Below are 22,182 nucleotides of genomic sequence, written 5' to 3' on the forward strand. Positions count from 1 at the left end.
ACGGTTTCTTTAATTTGATTTGATTAGTGGGAGGGACATCCTTGTATCATGCAACTTCAACGCACTATAACCTGTCACTCTCAGACGCGCTGGTAGAGACCTCTGCCATGTTGCGTGAGCGTGTTCTCTGCGACTTTCTAGCTTTCAAACATGGTCATTTCATGATATGGTGTAGCCCTGACTCTGTACGTGATTTGTTTCCCTCTTAATCTTCAAACAACAGATGTAGATATACTAAAGGTCTCAGATTCTACAATAGTTGGTGCTAACTTGTAAAATTCACTTCCTAGAGGTAAGGAGTAACTGTTGGTAATATTGGCCATTGAGCTAGCTGTTTGTACACCATTATATATATAGATGGTGTAAATATAGCAGCCTGTCCTGCTTGACTGCCTACCAAAATTCACTTCATTCAATGGTTCTTGAGAAGCAGGTTAATACATAGCCTAAGTTTTCAAAACCATAATTATCCTGAAAAATTTTCTTTTTGGAAAACGATAGCAGCAATTGATAAAGCAACTCATTACCATCAGAGTGGTATTGTGTCTTCGCAAGAGATATTGATGTCAAATGTGGCTACAGGCATTCAACAGATTTAATCTCCATCCAAGTCTCCAAATCAGTCTAACATAAGTATTGGCAAATACACATATTGGCTATTGTTTATAGTTTTATGACTTGTCCTAAATGCAGGTGAACTATGTCATTCAGTTCAGCAGGATGCAACTTGCTAGTACGCTGGCATAGTTTTTGACCAACTTCACATGCTTACATTTGACATCAAGTCTCAGCTTTGGAACTACTTGGTTGAAGCCTTAAAATCAAATTGAAACCTGAACACTAACATCACCAGTCATTAACTAACATAGAGATTCATCAGAGTAATTTATCTTAATATACCTAATCTCCTATACAAAAAGTAAAAGCATGTTAAAAATGATATTCCCAATAGACCAAAAAGAGTCTGAAATTGTATCTTAAAAATATTCTCAAGAAAGAAAAAAAGAATCAGCATCTTGAGTAACTTATTCACGGGATCCCAAGATAGGTATCCCCGAAATGTTTCACACTAGTAATCGAACAAGAACCTCAGTACAAACTGCCAAAAAAAACAAACCAAATTGATGGGAACAAAGAGAAAATAATGCATCCCTGACCAGAACCCACAACTTTGCCAGAGAAATTACATATCAAAATATGGAAACAAAAACTATCAAAATCTATCTGTTTATGTATTGCCGCCTCACCAGAGATGCATAATACACTTCCCGACTACATCCCGCAATCTGATTTTACATCTCACTCAAGTACCGAAAAGAAAAAAACCTAAAAATGGTAACTCAAAAACCCAAGCCTTAACACAAAATCCCTGTAACTTCTATATCTAAATTTGATTCTTCAACTCAGGCACTCAGTTAGCCCTACATAACCAAATCTCCTTAAAAGTTTTAACTGAAATATATAAACCATGGGTTGTGTGAAATTCACAATTCACCTGCTTCACCAGATTATCTTCGCCTACAACATTGTGAAATCCAAATGATCCTCCTAAGCAGCAATTCCTGAAACACGTGTAAGTAGGAAAAGGAGCTGTAAGTTTCAAACTTAGTCACGGCAAGCAACATGTTCCAAACGAGAAGAATTGCATTGGTGAAAAGGAGAGAACAACTTAAGTATCAAAGCAGACCACTATCAATAGTGAGCTTGTAAGTCTCGCCATGATACTTTTTATACAAGTTTTCTTTCTTTCTTTATTAACTTTTGGATAATAATTTCAACAAGACAAACGGAGGAGTACTTAAGGTATGAAGAGGAATAGAGAAAAATTCCCTTACTCACAAAAACAGTGATGGGAAAGCTGCTATAAGTACATAGGAGTAGCACTCTAGACCAATCTCTTTTTTTTTTGTCCTCCTTTCTACGTTTGGAAAGGTAAATAAAAAATAAAAATAAAAGCAAAGGGGAGAAATTGTAGAGTAGAGACCAGAGCAAATGGTTTAGAAAAGGACAGATTTTTAAATCGGGAGAGGCTCTCAAAACACCAATTTAGCCATACACTTTTTTAATCAGTAAATTTTTTATTTTTTTTATAACCGTGGGTGTCCGGGCCAGCTTGCACGCACCTCGACTAATCCCATGGGGCCCTGAAGTTAAAGACTAGGTAAACCTCCAGTGGCCCTAAGGGGACTCGAACTGGTGACCATTGGGGAGCAAACCCAAGGCCAGACCAGCTGAGCTACCCCTCAGGGTTAATCAGTAAAATGATTTTATTGAATACAAATAATAGGCATAGCCTATGCCTATTGTAATACAAGAGCATTACCTATGAATGATTATCTAATGAAGCTATACACTTTTTTTTATGAGCAATTAGCTATACATTTTGTCGAATGCACTAAAGGACTTATTGTTTTCACGTTTGTGCATGCATGTCTGAAAGATAGAAAGTTCACAATCAAATCAACAACACATACTGTCATTAAGCCAAATGAAGACAAGAAGCTATTTTTCTACTTATGAAACAATTATAAACTTACATAAAGGAAATATAAAAAAAATATGGTCCTTATTAACCTTACAAGAATGTGTAGACTAGGGCAGAGACAGTCATGAACATTTCACTTAAGGGATATCAACTTGATATATCAACCTAACATATTACAGAATAGAGTGATAATCAGCACATAACAAAGCATACAGTGTGTACAAGAGGAACCTCATCATAAAACAAACTGAGAGAGAGAGAGAGAGCCCCACTTCTTAAATAACTCATCCAAAAGTACCTAAGAATAACCAAGAAAGGAAAAAGGTCAACCCCTAGAGCAACTGAGACAAAATTATCCAGAAGACAAACTCAGGATATGTGATGGGAGCTCCAACCCTTGAATGGGGTGGCAATGTCTGTCCTTTAAAGACACAAAAGACCTATTGTCCATGTATGTACATTCTAATGCACAAACCTTCTTAAAATCCTTGGCATCACCCAGAAAAAGCAACAGAACAAAAAAATAGGCATCCCGTTAACTCCCTAGCCACACTACACAAGGATGGTCCATAGTCCCTTGAATCCTTTACATAAAGTTCCAGTTTGGAAGCACCATCCCTCCGGTTAGCACCTACTATCAACAAGTTCTGTTGTCCAAGCAAAGAAGGCCTCCTAGTATGGAGCAAATATGCCACCAGAAACCAACCATGAGGAAGGGGGGATATGAAGATGGCGCAGTCCATAAACAAGGACACAAGACAAAGCAAAGAAGCATCAAGATTCTCACAAAAGTTATATACATACCTATCAGAAATGTATCCATGTGATAAACAATGCTTTTCGTCATTAGTGAAAGGAGGGGAAAAAAAAAAGAGTACAAAGAAATGTATTACAATCCAATTAGTTGGAATATAGGCGAATATAGGCTTTTTGAGTTTATGGGGTTTGCGCAAATCCTCTCCTCCCCTAAAAAAAATTTGGGGGGGGGGGAAGCACCCTACATATTTCTACACCACAAGTACATGGATACATACGCTTGAGAGGGTGAACAACCATATACAGTATTACCAGCCATTGAATAGCTATGTATACCACGTAAATATGTAACAATGTCCCCATTCATCACTAGTACAATCAGCATTCTCTGACCTTTAGTTCTAAGTCTGTGTGGCTTCTATATATTTAAAATATATTGCTACCCTAGTTTAGTAAGTGTGGACGTCTTCTATGTTTTCAATTCCTTTCTTCAATTTTATCCCATCATATAGGAGCTAAGAAAACCCAGGCAACATTGGCAAAAGTTTAACAACATTATATGCTCCACGATAACATGAGAAAGCAAGATGTTGGCATACATATTATTTCTGTAAACATAGTCCAGTAGCTAATAGTAAACCAACACACTACAGTGTAATTCTTCTCTAAGATTGTATATCAAGCCAAAACTTATGACCAAAACTAGAGTAATCAGCTTAAAGGACTACAGATGGAGGCATCATATGCTCCATTTATGTATAAGGTGATGCTTCTCTTGTTGCAAAAAGACCACCAAATCTGACAAGGGTAAGACAAGAATTAGAACATCATGCAAAACAAAGGAATTTGTTTCTGCCCACATCTCTGAAATATATTACTTTACCATAATGATTTAATAAAAAAATGTATCTTGATAACATCTCAGTGAGTAATTCGGGGGGAAATAAGATTAATGAGAATGTGTGAAAATATTAGTTAAGTGGCTATTACCTCTATTTGACTCTCTCTTATTAACACTATAACCACCAACATAACCAGGAGGAGTTTTAGCAGAGACATCAGAAGCAGCACTACTGAGCCCATAGCCAAAGGGACCAGATCCATCTCGTTCAGCATTTGATGATCGCCAAGTAGCGTCCCCATATCCTGAACCACCACTATAGAAGTCAGCAAAGGCCCCATCAAAACCACCATTTGATGGAGGATAAGATGATGTTTGGGCCACATTAGTACCACTGTTTCTTCCGTAACCTCCCGTTCCCAAACCATAACTGTTATCACCACCTCCATAACCAATGTTCCCACTATTATTAGAAACATTATTTCCAACTTGAGTAGAAATTCCCGAAGATCCCCAGTTAACTCCAGCATTAGCAAATGTACCTTCTGCAATGCTCCCACGTCCTGATCCCTGGTATGCACTGGAACTTGCAGAGTTGGTTCCATAATTAAGCCCTCCATTCCCCCAAAGATTTCGCGTAACTGAGCTGAAAAAGGAGGAGTTTCCCCCATTACGACCGTCATACCCAATTGGACTACTAAACCTATTCGAGTTACCAACAAAATAAGGGTTTAATCCCCGTCCATAGCTCAGATTACTATTAAAATTTGCACTCCCCCCAAATCCTGGGCTCAACCCTGGCTCAAAATTTATACCCATTCCATAACCAGAACCAAATGGAGGAAAGCCACTTCTACCACCAGCAACTGGACTTAATCTACCATCCATTCGAAGTCCATAGCCTCCAACAGTATTTGGAGTATATCCTTGATTATAGCCACTAAGGAAGCTATTGACCCTATTCAGGCCATGGTTGTATCCACCAAGTGGACTGCGACTGGGACCTGGTGAAAACTCTTTGGGAACTGCACGCTTGACCTCGACCATTTTACCGTTTAGTTCATGAAAGCTCCTGACCAAAACCTTGTCCACAGCTTCCTCTGAATCATAAGTAATGAATCCAAAGCCTCTAGGCCTCTGGGTGTTGTGATCATACATCACCACAACATCTGTGATTGTCCCAAACTGATCAAAGTACTTCTTGAAGTCACTCTCAGTGACTGTGGATGCCAAACCTCCAACAAATATCTTTCTAGTTCGGCCAGGACCAGGAGAGCCATGGATACTACCACTGTTTCTACTCAAAATGTTTTGGTCATCCCTAGGAACGGCCTTTTTTGCCTCAACCTGAGAATAGAGAATTCAACAATGAAATCACAATCAAATTACAGAACTATAAATCCTATGATCTCAAAACCAGAGAACAAAGACATCCATAAAAAAATTAAAAAAATAAAATAAAAAAACTGACTTTATCGAGAAAAGGCTAAAAGTAAGTTAGAAATACATGATTAATCTTTGTTCAATTTTAAATTTAATTGGATAAAAAAAAGGCAATAAAAATGAATTTCTAGAACTACAGTTTTGGGGCCACAACTCCAATAAGAAAATGATCTTTCTTCGTTCCATTTTGTGCAATTCAAATAGAAAACATAAAAGCCATATTGCATTGTGAAAATCTTGGTGTAATTGAGGGTTAAAACTTACCATCCTTCCATCAATGTTATGCTTCTCCTTTATGACCCTGTCTGCAACAGCTGAGTCCGCAAAAACAACAAAGCCAAAACCTCGAGCACGACCTGTTGTCCGATCCTTCATAATAACAGCTTCTACCACCTCCCCATATGAACTAAAATACTCCTTGAGACGCTCTTCATTTGTGTCCCAAGATATTCCACCGATAAATAACTTACCACTATCAGATTGCATTGTTCTACATGCCAAAATACCTCCATTAGTTCAATTTCAAAAATTAAAAACTGCGCATGGCTCCATTAAGCAACACAAAAAGAAGGCATGATTTATAACCAAACACTAAATAATATACAATAAAAAATATTCTACGACGGATCCAATGATTCTACACAATTTCACATTAAAGATAAGAAGACAACATAGCCCTCAAAATTGCCTAAAATAATCTACAGTAGTGGATTGAATGAAAGCAAATGAAATTCCAATCACGTCCCGTACCTCAAAGCATTGCCGCCATATCGGTCATAAGAATCCATACCAGTGAATTGAAATGCAGATGAATAACCAATCCAACTATGAATCCAACACCTTGTTTATATGTTTATCACCAGCCCACCAACTCTATCTCCGACACAAAACGACCAAATCCGATACCCACGGTATTGCTATAAGAATCCAAGCTAGTGAATTGAAATGCAGATGAATAACCAATTAGACTGTGAATCCAATACCTTATTGTTATGTTTACTACAAGCCGACCAACTCTGTCTCCAACACAAAAATCAATATCTCCGATTCAATTCAAAATCATCGGATCGTTCATCGATCAAGTAACCGACCCACAACTAAGCAAACCTGAAAAAGACAAACCCGTGTTCAATTTCAATCAGAAAACTCAGCAAGATCCAAACCCCCCAGAAAATTTATAAAAAGATCCGAACTTTGGATCGAAATTGCCCCATAACGAACCGGTTGAAGCAAAACGCAGATGCCTAATCTTGCAGAAAACTAAGATCTGAGGGGAGGCACAATAAGAAGAATAAGAACAGAGTGCGGACTATGCCTCCCCACTACCTTTTTTCTTTGTTCTTTCAATTGTGTTTATTGGATTAGCAAATGGAAATTCAGTTACCAAACAGATTGGACCAAGTGTATTTCTAACTTATGTTGTTTCAGAAAGAGAGCGGCTCTAGAGAGAGAAAGAGAGAAGGGTTGAGATGTCTGGGGTGTGAAGAATATATATGGGCTCTGAAAATGGAAGAAGAAAAGGTTTTCTTTTCTATTTTTTAATTTTCTCTGCTCTTTAATTTTTAAAATTTATGAACTACTCTGCAAATACAGGTAATACACTACTCTTATTCATTTAAGCAATGATAATCTCATTAAAATTGTTTACGTAAGCATTACCTTATATTATATATCGTAATTAATAAAATTTGTATATCTGTATTTCGAGACTATACTAATTACTTGTTATTACGTTACTTTTATTTTAAATTTATGAAAATAATCTTTAAAAATAGGAAAAAAGAGTTTTGGAAGATGGTTTTTTTATCCTTGTTATCTGATAAATGGGAAGGATTTGCTTCTTGCTGGTCCTCCCATTCATTGCTTTTACATGCTCGATGGGGGAAATAGCACTATATATTAGTGGTACACGTTTTTGTGTCTGCATGCATGCAACGCAATGTGACTTTAGCTTATTTGATTAAAAGAAAAAAGGCCACTTAAATGTATGATTTTTGAGGATCAACCATTGATAAGCATGACTCTGTTTGATCATGGAGTTGTATACTGCAACAGATGATGATGATGAACGGTTCTGATCTTTTCTTTTTTTTTGTCTTGACTTTTGTTAGTTGAGACTTGAGTGAAAATATGGCTATTTGAGGTTGGTATGGTGACCCATTTATGGAAAAATATGGGGGCATGTTACTGTAAATACCTTTTGATTTGTTTGACACCTTGAGTAGTCGGAAACTGCAAGTTGATTCTCTAACCAATGGCCTAAAATGATGTCAAAGCTTTCTCAAATTATCTGCAAAATCTTTACAATGAATGCCAAAATTCCTTTTTTAGCATATCATGACCATACTAACATATTTGAGCGATGAAGAAACATTCAATCAGATTCATTTATATATTTTTTGTATATTGATGTTTAGAAACAATTGATGAGACCATTGGTGTTCAACAAAACTTCTCATGAAACCCTGTACTAGAAGCTTTAAGCCATGAAAATGCCTTTGAATTTGACAAGTTCTTGTACATGCCCCACCACACTTCTTTTATATATTTTTATTTTATCGTTCTTCTCTAAGCATCTGTTTTTCTTATGTCCAGCTAACCCAGTTACCATCACACCAATTTGAAGCTTAGTTATCTGCTCCATTCATTTCAAGAAACATACAATTCCTCATTTTGACATATAATTTTTCTCTTTTTGGAGAATGAAGTCTCATCTCACCTAACTGGTTAGAGGCTTATGGTATGTGTCCCGAAGTTATGAATTCATTGACCCAAACCGAATCATTAATTACCGTTGCACCTCTTCCATAAGTAATTTCAATCAATTTTACAAATCTAACAAATCTTATTTAAGATGTTTTACATGACAACATCTTGATGCATATAGGATTGAGATTCTAAGTTTTTTAAATCTCAAAATAAAAATAATATTTTAATAAAATTATATTCAACTTTCATCTCATCTCAACTCAACTCAACTCAATATCCAAACCGAGGGCTTAATACTGTTTGAGTAATTAACTCTCACTCTGAACCTGAAAAGCTCAATCAAAGAATTTTTAGGAATCCAAATGCACAGTCCTCTTGACCTGTGTGATGCATATACTTATCTTTTGGTAAGCGTCCAGAAAGAGTGGCCCATTTAACAAGGGTCTAAAAAAGTCGAAAGAAGGAGACGCGCACGCACGCACGCACAGTCACACAGGTATTTCAATTTCTGAGGTGGTTTCCGAGGGGAGGGTAAAATCTTATTACATTTGGATTATGGAATATGATTAGCAATAAGCATCTTTCAATATCGTGCTTCTCACGAAAGTCACTTTGGTCGGTAGCAGTAGCTGGCCTAGAAGCTCCAGCTATTTCTCTCGTATTTATACCTTTCTCTTTTTTCTTTAAAGACCATTTGAATTGACCATGGCACCCTTAGTAACTCCATCAGAAGCCTATCTTTGCTATTTTCAAACATAAAGGAAAATGGGCATCTTGGTATTAACACATCTGCTTAGGACCTTGCTTTGGTGGGTTACATTGTTGGTATCCAGTCTGCAATGGTTTGGGGTTGGTAATAAAGGCAAAGATGCATCACATGCATATATAATATGGGGTTTCAAAGTGGATTGCTTTTTTGTCTCCTTGATTCTCATTATAATTCCACCATCTTGCTTGCTTGCTTGCATGCAGTTTGCTTTTTGGGACTCAAATCAGATCATGGCACCCATTATGTTCTATCAAATCAATCTCTTACTATTTACACAACCTCCACACATCATATTTTTATTATTTTTTTTATCAAATATTTAATATATGAATAATAAATAGAATAAATAATTAGTTTAAAAAGAATAAATTCAAAATTAAAATTAAAATTTAAAAAATTTAAAAAAATATGATGTGTAAAAGTTAAAAAAGTTGTGTAGCATTGCTTAATCAGTTTATTCTCACCCAACACACCCCTTTGCGCTAGGGAATCAGCCACTTTATTACACTCTAAAACAATGATGAATAGAGAACTCAAAGTCACTAGAAGGAACAACAACTTATCTCAAAAATTCCAAAGATACCAAACTGTACAATCTCTAACCAAAATCCAAGATACCACCATCAAAGAATCACACTCAATGTCAATGAACAAAAAACCCATTTGCTTGCACAACAACAAACCTTCTAAAACCGTCCTTAACTGAGCTTCGTTGTTGGAATAATGGCCAAAAAACTTGAGAGAAAGCAAAGAGTACGTTTGGGTAGTGAGAAGTATTGAGAATGTTTATGAATAGTAATAAAAAAATAATGAAAAAGTAATAATAAAATATTGAATAGTAGTAAAAAGTAGGTAAAAAATAATGAATAGTAGAAAAGTAGATAAAAAGTAATAATAAAATAAAGAATAGTAGTGAGAGTACTTGAGTACTCTCACTTGCCAAACACACCCACTTTCCGGCGCTTAGAGAAAAGATGTAAGATAAGCCTTGATTCAAAGGTAGCAAAAAACCGAGAAGTTTGTACAATCTCTCTTTCACTGTGCAAGGATATTATCGACACCTCAAGGCAGGTACCTGAACCTGATCAAATAAACATATAATAATGTTGTGTCTGTCTTAGAACATGAGCCTAAGCAGGCCAAATGAACACAATCCCAACCTACCCTTCAGCCAATTCACCACCACTTCATGCAAAGCTGCAATGCAATTAGTCCATCCGGTATAGCTCTCACCCCTGTTAAATTATTTGCCCAAAATACACAATCAATCAAGTTTACCTTTGAAGGTGATCTAAAATCTGCAAATAGAAGAGGAGGAGAATAATGGCCAGCCTGAGCCAATAGTTGTAATGTGTTTTTACATTATATAAAAAGAATATTGTGGTGATGATACAAGAGGTTGTTGTCGTTTAACTTTAACCCTATAATTGTTCCCAAAAAACTTCAACCTTATCGAATAGATAGGTGTGTACAAGACAACGGTGTTGCCGTTAACGTTAATTCCCCCAAAATTTTCCCTCCAAAATCGAAGCCCCTCCAAAAACACACCCAATTCCCTCCAAAGTTCACTTTCAAACCCTAAAATCAAAATTCAAATATTCATTTTTGCGTATTTATTTCGAACATGGACGCTCCCTTTCCATCTCCACCAACGCACTACTCGTTCTATCGACCCCTTCAACGTCTTCAAGTTCCCCCAATTCCCATTTCTCAAAGGTCCCGGATTTCGTCTCTCGACCACTGCGGCACTGCTTCCATGGCCTCCTTCAAGTCCTCAATTTCCATGAACAACAGCTGTGATCTTCATGGCCGGACTTCCGGCGAAGTCCATGTCATCGTGGGCCCCATGTTCGCTGGCAAAACCACCGCTCTGCTCCGCCGGATCAAGTCCAAGGGCAGCACTGGCAGGTATATTATGTTTACAATTTTGCTGAAATTCATAGTTTAATTCTTTTTTTTTTTTTTTTAGAACGTACCTTAATTTTATTGATTGTCTTCACTTGTGGCTGAAGAAAACCGTGGTTCTAACCAAACACCTAGGGATTGGTGTCTCTGTTACAAACTAGTTTAATTCGGTTGCTCTGTTACAAACTAATTCTAATACTCTGCTATTTAAATGGATTGGTTAACCTTGGTCTACTGATGGGTTTTCGCTATGGATGCGAAGTTTTGTTCAATAAGAGCGTATTTTTAGTTCAATTGTTTAGGGTCATGTTTAGATTAAGTTGAAGTTAGCAAAGACTCATTTATTATATAGTTAAATTTGAAGCTTTTGTAAAAGTGAGTTTGGTCTTTTACATAAAAGTGAATTTTGTGCAGCAATATTGCAATAATAAAATCAAGCAAGGATACAAGATATGCTATAGATTCAGTCGTGACGCATGATGGGATGAAATTTCCTTGCTTGGCATTGCCAGATCTGTTGTCGTTTAGACAGAAGTTTGGAGATGATGCTTATGAAAAGGTGATTCTTGAGTTGAAAAAAAAAAGTATTTTTGTTGGGTTTTACTTTTTCTTTAACTATGTTGTTTTTCTTTATTCTCAGTTACTAGGTATTCCAATGAATGAACTGCTAGATATTGATGGTTTTTAAGCCTATTGATGTATGAAGTAATAATTTAACGCTCAGTTTAAAACGGGTACTCTGGGTGTGTAATATTTGGTTCCTTATAGATAAGGATAGAACACCTAGAATTTAATGATTGTTGTGATGTATGGGTCACACCAATTGATTGCTCAAAACTTTGCAAGATTATCAACTGTTAAAAGGGCTAAAATTACTTATAAGAAAATGTAAAAGGGCTCAAATCAATAAATGTACTCTGTTCTACATTTGTTTGAAACTCTTACTAAATTGTGCAGGGTTTTGGTGCAGAGTGGCAGGCAGAGGGATGAAGCTTTTAGTAGAATTAGTTTTAGGCTTTTATCCAGTTTGATTTACATGTAGGAGGAATAGTTTAATTAACACGCATATCCAGTGTATGGGGAGGATATAGTCGAAGTGATGGTGATGTTTTACCTTCATGTTGCAAAGTCTCTTGAGTGTTGCTGATCTGATATTATATTATGTTGACAGCTGGATGTAATTGGTATTGATGAAGCTCAATTTTTTGAGGATCTCTATGATTTTTGCTGTAAGGCTGCCGATCATGATGGGAAAACTGTAATTGTTGCAGGCCTGGATGGGGATTACTTGAGGTGCTCTACAAATATGATTTTCTTTTTTTTTTTTCCAATAAGATTATGTTTTTTGTAGTGACCTCTTGTAGTATCTATAGCCTTCTACCTGTTTCCACAGTTTTCTTTCGTTGATTGTTTGGCATGCTATTGCTTCCCATTTGACCCGCACATAACTATAATTGGCAGAAGGAGCTTTGGCTCAGTACTTGACATAATACCCCTTGCGGATTCTGTAACCAAGTTGACGGCTCGTTGTGAAATCTGTGGCAAACGAGCTTTCTTTACTTTGAGAAAGACAAAAGAGACACAGACGGAACTTATTGGTGGGGCTGATGTCTACATGCCTGTCTGTCGCCAGCACTATGCCAATGGACAAGTTGTCATGGAAGCAGCAAGGAATGTTCTTGAATCCTACAAAGTTAAGAGTGATTCCTTTATTGAGGCAACTTCAGTTGTTCAGTAACATATATGGCTTGTTTAAAGCTCCCTATATTTCTCTTGGCTCATATTTTTTCAGTCAGTTGTCTGGATGAGGAATTTGGACATTTTCATTTGAAGTTTTCCTGTTGTTATGTATATGGGATAGAGTTAAATCCACTTATTAGTGGAGATGTATTTTATTATGTTTAGCACAAAAAGTCATGTTCTTCCATTTGTTATGATAACTCATTCACTATGATGTTGGTTTAATGAGTTGATAGAGAGGTCCTATTGTCTTGCTCCACATCTACTTGTTGAATCTCTTTGTAAATATGCTCATCGCCATTTTGATATAAATATATGTTATTGATTGCATGCATTTCTTTATGTATTGTCATAATAAAGATCTTGTATGTAATCGTACATCTTATTTCCTTTTCCCCAACTAGATCCAGAGAGGATCAATTACTTGGTACATTTTATGCTGATAGTTATTCTGCTACATTAACTTAGACCATAGACCATGAGCACTTGACTTTCTCTTCGTTTTCCTACTTCCAAATAAGGTAATGTGGTGAAAGACCTTCAGTAGTCGACTGGCATACTTTCTTTGCGAAGCAAAGTTCACAGAGCCAATACAACCTGTCACTTGTCCTAGAGGGTTCCTCTTTTTGCTCAGAGAACTAGTTTCCAGACCATATGGTTTGATGCTCTGTGTTTTGTTTGAAATTGGTTCTGTTGTCTTTGAACGGTTCTGCCATTGAAGGCTCCTCTTCAAGGACATGAGCTCTTGTTCAAGATTCTGAATTCTCAAGCTTGTGGACTCGTATTCCTTTCTTGAAAACTCAGGCCTCTGTGTCGGAAGATCTTTTTGTAACAAGAGACTCAAAGGTCTACTGCTTGGCTCTACTCCATCCATGTATGGACTTTCTCCTAGATTCTGGCTTTTGGAGTTTGGACACCTAGAGCTTGAGAGGCTTCCAGAGAACTCTCCACAATGTGTATACCTAAATGAGTCTGAGCATTCTTTGAAAACTTGGTGTGTGTTGAGCTGCTGAACAAAAAGTGCCTTGACAATCAAACGTAGTGGCATTGACTCATTTTGAACAGCTTCGATGCATGCCTCTTGTGACAGTTTTTGGCAGTTGAGATACTTGCAGACTGCCGCCTTCTTTTCCTGTGATATACTTGGATGTGCCTGAAGAAAAGAAATATACTATTATTAGGGAATCAAACTTTATATAATTATCTTATGTATTCAGACATGTAATTTTTAAACATCATGAATTTGTTTCATTTTTGTAGCCAAGAAGCTACACAACTTGGTTTCAATTGCTTTGTCAATTCCAAAATTGTATTGGTTTGTTGCTCTAGGATCATCATCCAAGCAAACATAACCAATCATTCTTTGATACGTGTTTGACTTCAATGTGATATAATTTCATCTAAGTTGCATCTTAAAGGAAAGCTGGGATTTGTGAAAGCTTACCTGTAGGAATGTGTTCGTTGCCCTGTAAAGTTGATCATGGCTCTGTCTGCAAGGGATTGGTATTCTTTCAATGAGTTCTATGAATCTTTCAGGTCCCATGTTTGGATCTGGAGCTATATGGGAGAGATATGCATCCCATAACTCTGCAACTATTGAGTTGCTTTCCGAAGGAGTATGGTTCGTATCCAAGTTAGATGATACGTATGTTGACATTATGCTCTCCATTGCAGCCAACTCCATGCTAGAAGAAATTGACTCTGTTCCAATTTTCGGTAGGGCAAAATCTTCCACTTGAGCAAAGTGCAACATACACGCTATCTGATCTTGCAACTTGACCTTATTATCACCTCTCAAACCAACTTCAAGGGATCTAGAAAGCAGTGCAAAGTAAAATCCGACAGGAATAGCTCTACCAGCTTTCTCCCCCATGGGCAGCAGATTAAGTATGCCGTGGAGGATTGCTGCAACTTTGTTATTTGTGTCATCATTCCCAATTTTCTCGGTGGAGTTCTCCCAAAATTGGCGTGTCTTCTTGGAGAGTACCCATTTGTTTGCATAGAAAATAAGGAGAGGGCTTACATATTTTTCTTTCATACCTTGTCTTCTTAAAGATCCTATTATTCTTTTGAAGAATCCAAACGGTAAAGCTATCAGATCCTTGATCCAGAGGTCCTTGCTCACTATCTCCTTCACTGTTTCACAGTTCCAAGCTTGGCTGGCCAATGCCTCCAATGTGACAACTGGTTGGTCCCGTCTCCTCTCTGGGTCAAGAATCTCCATGCAAGCCATGAAGGCCAGAGACTCGATGCAGCGGCTCACTATCAGCAGCTCCTCAGACCATGGAAGCAACGTTTGGCACTTTTGAAGCACAATCAGGGTGTCATCCCAACTTTGCAGAACCACTTGGTTCAGATAGAGATCAAACCTCTCACAGAGGTTACTGGAGCAGTAATCTTCTGTCATCTCAAGAAACTCTGCTGCACATCGCAGCGCTGCTACATTAAAAGGGTCTACCAATGTGGAAGAACCATAGACGAATAGCGCAATCATTTCAAACATATCTGGTCCCCCAGGGAAATCTTGTGGTAGCTCAACATCGGCTGAGTCGTCTATTCTTTTCTTGAAGTATCCACTCTTCGAAGACAATGGGTTCTGTAAACACAACAATGAAGAGAACCTAAAAGTAAGCTTGTGCTACTACATTCAATCCATTTAAATCTTACACAATTCTGAAGAACGCAAGAAACCCTGCTTTGTGGGGCATGGTAAAGGTTCTAAATTGAGATCTTTACTTTCACAAACAAAGCTGCAAATGTTTTTGTTGGTATATGCAATAACAGATACTTTTCACTAGATTGAACTTATATTTGACAGTTTTCATACCTTGTGCAGGTTGAATATTCTATCACCAACTCGAACACGAAGAGAAACCGGCAAACCAGTCTCTTGGCTCCTGAGACAAAGATCCAACCAACGTCACGAATTCAGAAGAACATTTGCAATGCATGCTAATCAGAAAGGTAAATAAACACTACCGAACCAATAACCTTACCATGACATAATTTTGATCTTGAGCAAGGCCCTGATGTTAGGTGAAGAGAAAGGACTTGAGGCCACTGAACTATCTTTCGTTCTCACAACTTCCATTAGTAAGCTCATACAAGTGCTCTCAAACTACTGTTGACTGAAAGTGGAACTAGAGAAAGCAGTCGAGTAAACATATGCTTCTGAATCTCTCTCTTTCGATGGCCATAAATGGTAGAAACCCGTCTCAACAATCATAATAAAAGAGCACTGGAGCTTCTAGAACCCAGAAAACCAGCGGAATAAAATAGAATGGAAGAGAGAAAAGTGGTGGCTTGATCTGCTTTTTTTTTTTTTTTTCTAATCAAGCTTGCATTTCACATATATATAAAAAGAAAACGAGGTGGCTTGATCTGATTGTCTGCACACACATTCGTGAATTTCATATTGTAGTCAAAGTCTAATGCACACGAGTGAAACTCGATAGCCAAATTTTAAGGCTACAAAAACGTTCTCGAGTGGTGGAAAGTTTGAATATCATACACTTGGCCTCGGTCAGCAAATTGTGGAGGCATTCTACCCCCATTCAAATATGTGGCTTGCACTGCAAGCTTGTTTTATGATTAAAAGGTATTATATAATTCGTGTGATTTTCAGATTAGTCAATCTGATCTTGCAATCAACATCAATTGGTGTAAATGAACTCCTGTGATCACGTAGATCATCTCTTATTGGGCATGATGATCAAAATACTAACCGATAAGATTGATTAATGGAGGTTTTGGGAGTAAAATGTACATGTATTAGAAGGATGCTTCGTATAGAATATTAATGGAGCTGGTGGGTATCTCACGGAAAAAATGAAAAGGGTGTGTTGGGAAATAGAAAAGAAGATTGAAAGACGGAAAACAAATAGAAATAATATGAATAAAATATGATAGAAGGGAGAGATGAACTTGAAGTGCGCATGAAGTTTTGTGGCATATGGTAACCAACCAAGACGGCACGGCTTCTGAAATTCGGGCTCTTTGGGAGGAGGAACTTTGCTTGCTTTTTCCAAACAACTCTCAATCCCAATAAGAACTCATGTAAAGAAATACTATTACACTAGTTTAGGCCGTATTCATTACGTATGTTCGTGGGTATGCAGACACGCGTATAGGTATGTTTTGGTCTTGAGTTTCAAGGATTTTTTGTACACACGTACGTACCTGCATTCATTCATGGTGGTTTATACTTTATAAAAGATTGTAATTCCTTCAGGGTTTGGCAAGTCTCACAGATATTAGAATACCTCATCTTAGATCTCGAGAACTCAAGCAATACAGAACCTTTTTAAGTTGCACAAGGGATTTATGCTTTGATCTCAATGAAGCAACATACCTAGTTTATTCTAGAAAGTCAGCATCCACTGATTTTGGAATTTCAAAAGCTGTTTGGGTTGCTTTCTCAGTGTTTTCGGCTCCCCTTTACCATTAAATGCAAGAGGAAAATGCAGGTTCAAACATTTCTTGAAGACCTAAAATCGTCAGTCTAGTTTCACTAATTATGCATCTGATGTTTCTGCAATTTTTGTAAGCATGTGAAAGGGAAAAACAAAATTAATCACTTTGCTCATTACAAAGAACGTACTTTCTTCTTAACGTGTCGTGGCGTTTTTTCCCTACAGAGAGAGAGGGGTCGTTAGTGGGATAGTCTCACAGATATGAGTTCATGCCGATGTCTGCTATCCTAGAAACTTATTCCTTAATTTTGATATGAGGACCTGTCCCAAAGCTGACTGATGAAGCTCTGGTTCCAGAAAGTCACAAATGCTCTCGTCATGGTGTCTCTCGACATGATCAGCACCGGCATATGGCAAGTAGGGAGCTTTCATTTTTCCTTGCCTTCCACTTTTTTCTTGGGGATGAGCATCTAATGAACTGGACCAAAGCCAGTTCCACGAATATATGAGAGCAGTTTCAGCTACTTTCTTGTTAACAATGTCATCACTTTTTTATTTGTCCTTGTGTTTTTTTGCTACCCCTCCTGGATTATAGAATATCTTGATGTGCCATTCATTAAGATCTTATTCTTGCATGGAAGATGGCTATGATCCTGCAATACGATAGAAAAATCAACACTGATCGGGCTAATACCATCCGTTATGTTGTTATATGCAAAAGTGTGGGCAAACTACCATTCTCATCGTGTATGCCCACTACCATTCTCATTGTGTATGTAAGGGCAATTTGTTTTGTGTCTAGATCATGCACGGTGCACCTTATCCACCCCGAGAGAGAGAGAGTATAGTAGTCGGGATCACAGAAGACACTTTGCCAAAACCAGCATTAAACTTTCTTGGAATATAACATTTATGTCAAATTACTCAAAGTACATTCCATCCGGGACCCGCAATCTCACCGGAAATTGGTTTCTCTCTCAACCCGCAACCAAGAAAGTTCAGGACTTCGAAATGGTCTTGATGAAAATGGCCAAGGTATTTTTTTTAATGGCCAAGGTTGATATATAATAATGGGTACACACAAGAAGGCACCTTCTTCATAACTGTCAGCAGCTTACAAAATAAAAAAAGGGACCAAAACTACATGTTCTACCTCCGCTTTTTGCTCCAATCCTAAGATATGGCATCTACCGGTGCCCAGTTTTCACTTCCATGCACAAGAAGCAACCAAATCTCTGTTCATCCAACCAAGATAAAGAGCTTCATCTCTTTCTTCAAGCCTATATTTGTCACAATAGTTCTCCAACAGCGTTTTAATGGTGGCATTCACCAAGGAGCTTAAAGGGTATGGAGTAAATCCAGCCATTTTGAACCGTGACCTCCACTTACCAAGAAGCTCATGCCGTTCCACCCTATCAGGCCCCTCACAAGCTATTATATTAACCACCTCCCTTGCCAAGCAGTGCTGCTCCACATTGATCCGCTTCTTACTCTGCCTAGGAAGAGTCACATTGATCGACTCAAACATAGCTGTGTAGTAGTTCAGTGTTTCAAGGAACCGTGGATAGAATGCGGCAGTATTTGTGTTGGATTCTTGCTCAACAAGCGTCACCACCTTTGGAGACAGGCTCTTGACCAACCTCAGTATCCTGTCCCGGTGATTCTGAGTGCTGACACTCTCGTCGGGCATGTGGTGTAGCATGAAAGCGAAGTTCACAGCAAGAGCTTCCCCAGATCGAACCCCAAGATTCCGTAGCTGAACCTGACAACCGGACATTGCTGCAGCATGGAACTCAAATGGCACCTTAAAGGACTTTGCAAAGTTAGATAGTCGCTTTCCCACAATACTTAGTCCTCCTCCACGAGCATAAGCTGACATGGAATCATCTATACCTGTTATGCGGATGTGGGGTGGTCCACCAGGCCTAGCAGCAAAAGCCTGGATTAAAGTCAACCATTGACTCCCCTGAGCAATTTGGAAATCAATGATGTGAACTCTGTTTTCATCCTTCATGGCTTCTGCAATGGCTCCATTGGCAGACATATAGCCAAATTTAAAGTAAGGGCAAACCTCATAAAGAATATGCATATAAGAGAGGAGCTCGGCACTTGCTGGTTCTTTACATTTCAACGATTGGTAAATGTTACTTCCTGAGGAGGCCAGCCGTGCAACAAGCCCTTCCAACATGTATGCTCCCAATCTTTGGATTGGTTCACCAGTAACCGACACCATTTGACGTAATTCATCCATCAACCATTGTGCCATTAACATATCATTATCCGATACTGCTTTTGCACAGAGAATGAGAATATGATTCAAATCCCTATTGGAAATTGCCTCCAATATCTGTCTCCAGCTGTCCATTGCTGGTGAGGTATTGCTTGTGCCATTCTGGAAGGTACAACCATAGCTGTCAAGAAAATTGCAATCAGGACCCATCATTACAGTTTCCAGTTCTTTCAGTTTGTGCTTGAAGTCATTTACTTCATCAGTTATGCAGGATCCACTTATTGAAGAGCCACAGGTATTGTCAGGGGAATGAAGCTGGTCAGCAGGGCATGACTGAGAATCTTGCTGTGACATTGGGCTTCCATTGGGTGAGAAACTGACAGTTGATGGGGAAGTATAAACAGCATAATTTCCCTTTGCTGAGGACTCCAAAGTGCAGTACCGTTCATAGGAATTCTGAGCCAAGAAGTGGGTCCCTTGGCTCCCATCATTGGAGTGTAGCTGGTGGTCAATTGCTCGAAACTGAGGCAAGCAGTAGGCCTCAACTTCTCGAACTGGTTGATAGTACAATCCACTGGACATGCCCGAACTTCTGTGCCGCTGTGATGCTTGCATTGAAGAATAATCTACCAGCAGAGTCTGCCACGTCCCTGTCAAAAAGCTTGACTGAGGAATCTTTTCGGGCACAGTAGTTTTTGGAACTGAACTAAAAACCCACTTGCCAGAAGGCGGCCTGTTGTAGCTGTTATTCGGTATTCATGGCAGCAAATTTGAAATTCTTGGGTTTTTTTCTCATAAAACAAGCTCAATATCTGTGTGGCAACAACAGACCTTGGTTAAACCAATATCAGCAACTGCATAAATTTCAGATGACCTCTCCCCAAAGAAAATGTATATAAACAGATTACACATAATCAACAAAGAATACCAGAATCATGCAAATCATTCCCTAAAAAAATAAAAGAGAATGAATAAAAATCATGTTCTTCAAATTCTGGGGCAGAATATGATAACATGGGGAAATCTTTCAATTGGGATGGGGGTTAAAATTATCTTGGAGATAGAAGGGAAGATAAATTACATATGAATTGGTAATGGTACCATGCGAATGTGAAAGGGGTGTGTAATTGTGTTAGAAGTGGTCAACTTTGAACTCTTATATGGGTTCTACAAAATTCACAAATTTTCAACTTTTATATGGGATTCTACAAGCTCTGACCACTTGTAGAACCCAGATAAGAAATGAATACTCAAGTAGGAAACTAAACGATACATAGTAGGAAAGTTGCAAGCATTCACAACCATGGGAGTGCAATCAGGTACAATTACAAGATAAACAAAGACGAGAAATTGACCAGTTGAAACTTAAATAAAAATATCAGAAAATGGGAAGTAATTTCATTATGAAGATTATGATAGATACAAGTTAAGCTACACATAAAAAGAGGTCTCCAATTCTGATTAACTAAAACTGGTAAGATCGGGCATTCTTAAATTTTCTTTTAACCCCTTACTATGGTATGGTGCTTCATTCTCACTCTGCATCAAACGTTAACAGATCTTTCGTTAACTCACAAAATTCAACTATCTTTTTTTCTAAATTATAGCAGCAGATAATGTATAACAAATTCACCAATTAAACGCATCACAAAAGCAAAGAAAATTTGAAAGGCCATCATATTAGAAAAGGTCTGGTGAAGTTCAGTATACACTTCAGCATATAGATTAAACCCTACAAGATTAAATAGATAACTAACAGCATTTTTCACCTACCTAATATCAGCTACCAGATCATCAGCCATCCGAGGTTAAAAAAAATCATCAGTCATCCCACTGTCAAAAAATCAAAGGGGCTCTGTATCTCAGCAAGTTCAAATCGATTACATTCACCACCATCAACCCCCCAAACAAGGTTTTTTTTGACCGAAAAACAAACATATGCCACTAACCAATGATACCCTTCATAACCACCCAAATCCTTCTTCACAGACAGAAAATTGTACAATCAACAAATAAGTTCAGCACTAAGAATCTCATTCCTTGAATTGGTCTTCAAATGCCCCACCCCTCCCCTTTTTTCTCAGGCACACACAAAGACAACAGACACTGGAAATCCAAGTTTAAACCATTTAGAGGTGATGAGAAGGTTCAAGCTTCAATCTTACATCATGGAAAGAACTTCAATAGAAAACATAAAATTCCAAAGGAAAAATGCGCAAAACATTTCAGCGATCCATTACCAGCGCATTTTCTATTTCGTCTTCGGGACCAACCCATTTTCAAGCAATGCTCAAACATGTAAAAGAAAATGACTTCGTTTTCAAATTTTTCCCGAAAGGAACTGATTTTGACATACCAATTAACATCCCGCAAAACAGAGCACTCAAGAGGAAAGCAATAGCAAACGAACTATAGCTATAATTAAAGTTTCAGTTTCATCCTAATATCGGTTGTTTTCAAACCCACCTTACTCCACGAGTTTCCAAGGTTAGAATTCCACTATCAAACTCGAGTCTTTCACCGAGAGAGAGAGAGAGCAGAGAGCAGAGTCCGCAGCAGAAGAGAAACCACCTGTGGACCAAAAAGATAAGAAATTTGCAAAAGCCCTCTGGTTAACGAAACTACATATCTACCCCTTTTATCATAGAATACTTTCATGTGCTTCAAAGACCCTTCCTTCTCTCTCATCATCCAAGTGAAATTCTACTCTTATCAGCCGTCAAACCCAATGAGAATATTGTAAAATAAATAAATAAATAAAAAACGGGTCTATTACAATAATTATGGGTATATTACTAATATGCAGCAAAGTAAAAAGTATTTTCACAAGTTAATATGAGTATTTCGTTTGGACGTTGCATTAAATGATTCTGGGTCATTTGCTTGCCATAT

At 37.9% G+C, this 22,182-nt stretch overlaps 4 protein-coding genes across 14 annotated transcripts; 1 reads left to right on the forward strand and 3 right to left on the reverse strand.

Annotated features, from left to right (window-relative positions):
• Positions 1 to 517: 517 nt before the first annotated feature.
• Positions 518 to 7,000, reverse strand: LOC109012630 (heterogeneous nuclear ribonucleoprotein 1). Of its 10 annotated transcripts, none has more exons than XR_004797641.1 (6): positions 6,747 to 7,000; positions 6,276 to 6,632; positions 5,790 to 6,015; positions 4,232 to 5,429; positions 1,496 to 1,562; positions 518 to 833 (listed from the first exon to the last, which is right to left on the reverse strand). XR_004797641.1 is itself a non-coding variant. In XM_035683087.1 (6 exons), exons 3-6 carry the CDS (start codon positions 6,311 to 6,313, stop codon positions 1,549 to 1,551), a joined length of 1,476 nt encoding a protein of 491 aa, XP_035538980.1. In that variant the 5' UTR covers positions 6,314 to 6,398; positions 6,509 to 6,632; positions 6,747 to 7,000; the 3' UTR covers positions 952 to 1,548. The 10 variants fall into 10 exon arrangements, 6 of the variants coding, with proteins under 6 accessions (XP_035538980.1, XP_035538987.1, XP_035538978.1 ...); XR_004797642.1 differs by having other exon boundaries at positions 518 to 840; XR_004797644.1 differs by lacking the exon at positions 518 to 833 and adding an exon at positions 2,580 to 2,650 and having other exon boundaries at positions 952 to 1,562.
• A 3,472-nt stretch (positions 7,001 to 10,472) lies between these two features.
• Positions 10,473 to 12,907, forward strand: LOC109012629 (thymidine kinase a-like). The gene is made up of 4 exons (XM_018994358.2): positions 10,473 to 10,911; positions 11,323 to 11,467; positions 12,080 to 12,201; positions 12,370 to 12,907. Exons 1-4 carry the CDS (start codon positions 10,628 to 10,630, stop codon positions 12,644 to 12,646), a joined length of 828 nt encoding a protein of 275 aa, XP_018849903.2. The 5' UTR covers positions 10,473 to 10,627; the 3' UTR covers positions 12,647 to 12,907.
• A 68-nt stretch (positions 12,908 to 12,975) lies between these two features.
• On the reverse strand, positions 12,976 to 15,925 carry LOC109012628 (BTB/POZ domain-containing protein At5g48130). Its single transcript, XM_018994357.2, has 4 exons — positions 15,645 to 15,925; positions 15,476 to 15,545; positions 14,093 to 15,244; positions 12,976 to 13,801 (listed from the first exon to the last, which is right to left on the reverse strand). Exons 1-4 carry the CDS (start codon positions 15,749 to 15,751, stop codon positions 13,103 to 13,105), a joined length of 2,028 nt encoding a protein of 675 aa, XP_018849902.2. The 5' UTR covers positions 15,752 to 15,925; the 3' UTR covers positions 12,976 to 13,102.
• A 1,353-nt stretch (positions 15,926 to 17,278) lies between these two features.
• Positions 17,279 to 21,977, reverse strand: LOC109012627 (scarecrow-like transcription factor PAT1). Of its 2 annotated transcripts, XM_018994355.2 has the most exons (3): positions 21,757 to 21,977; positions 21,064 to 21,123; positions 17,279 to 20,102 (listed from the first exon to the last, which is right to left on the reverse strand). In XM_018994355.2, the coding sequence occupies exon 3, from the start codon at positions 19,903 to 19,905 to the stop codon at positions 18,265 to 18,267; it is 1,641 nt and encodes a 546-aa protein (XP_018849900.1). In that variant the 5' UTR covers positions 19,906 to 20,102; positions 21,064 to 21,123; positions 21,757 to 21,977; the 3' UTR covers positions 17,279 to 18,264. The 2 variants fall into 2 exon arrangements, with proteins under 2 accessions (XP_018849900.1, XP_018849898.1); XM_018994353.2 differs by lacking the exon at positions 21,064 to 21,123.
• Between the last annotated feature and the right edge of the window lie 205 nt (positions 21,978 to 22,182).

Source organism: Juglans regia, chromosome 1 (genome assembly GCF_001411555.2).
Source record: "Juglans regia cultivar Chandler chromosome 1, Walnut 2.0, whole genome shotgun sequence".
NCBI classification, from domain to species: Eukaryota; Viridiplantae; Streptophyta; class Magnoliopsida; order Fagales; family Juglandaceae; genus Juglans; species Juglans regia.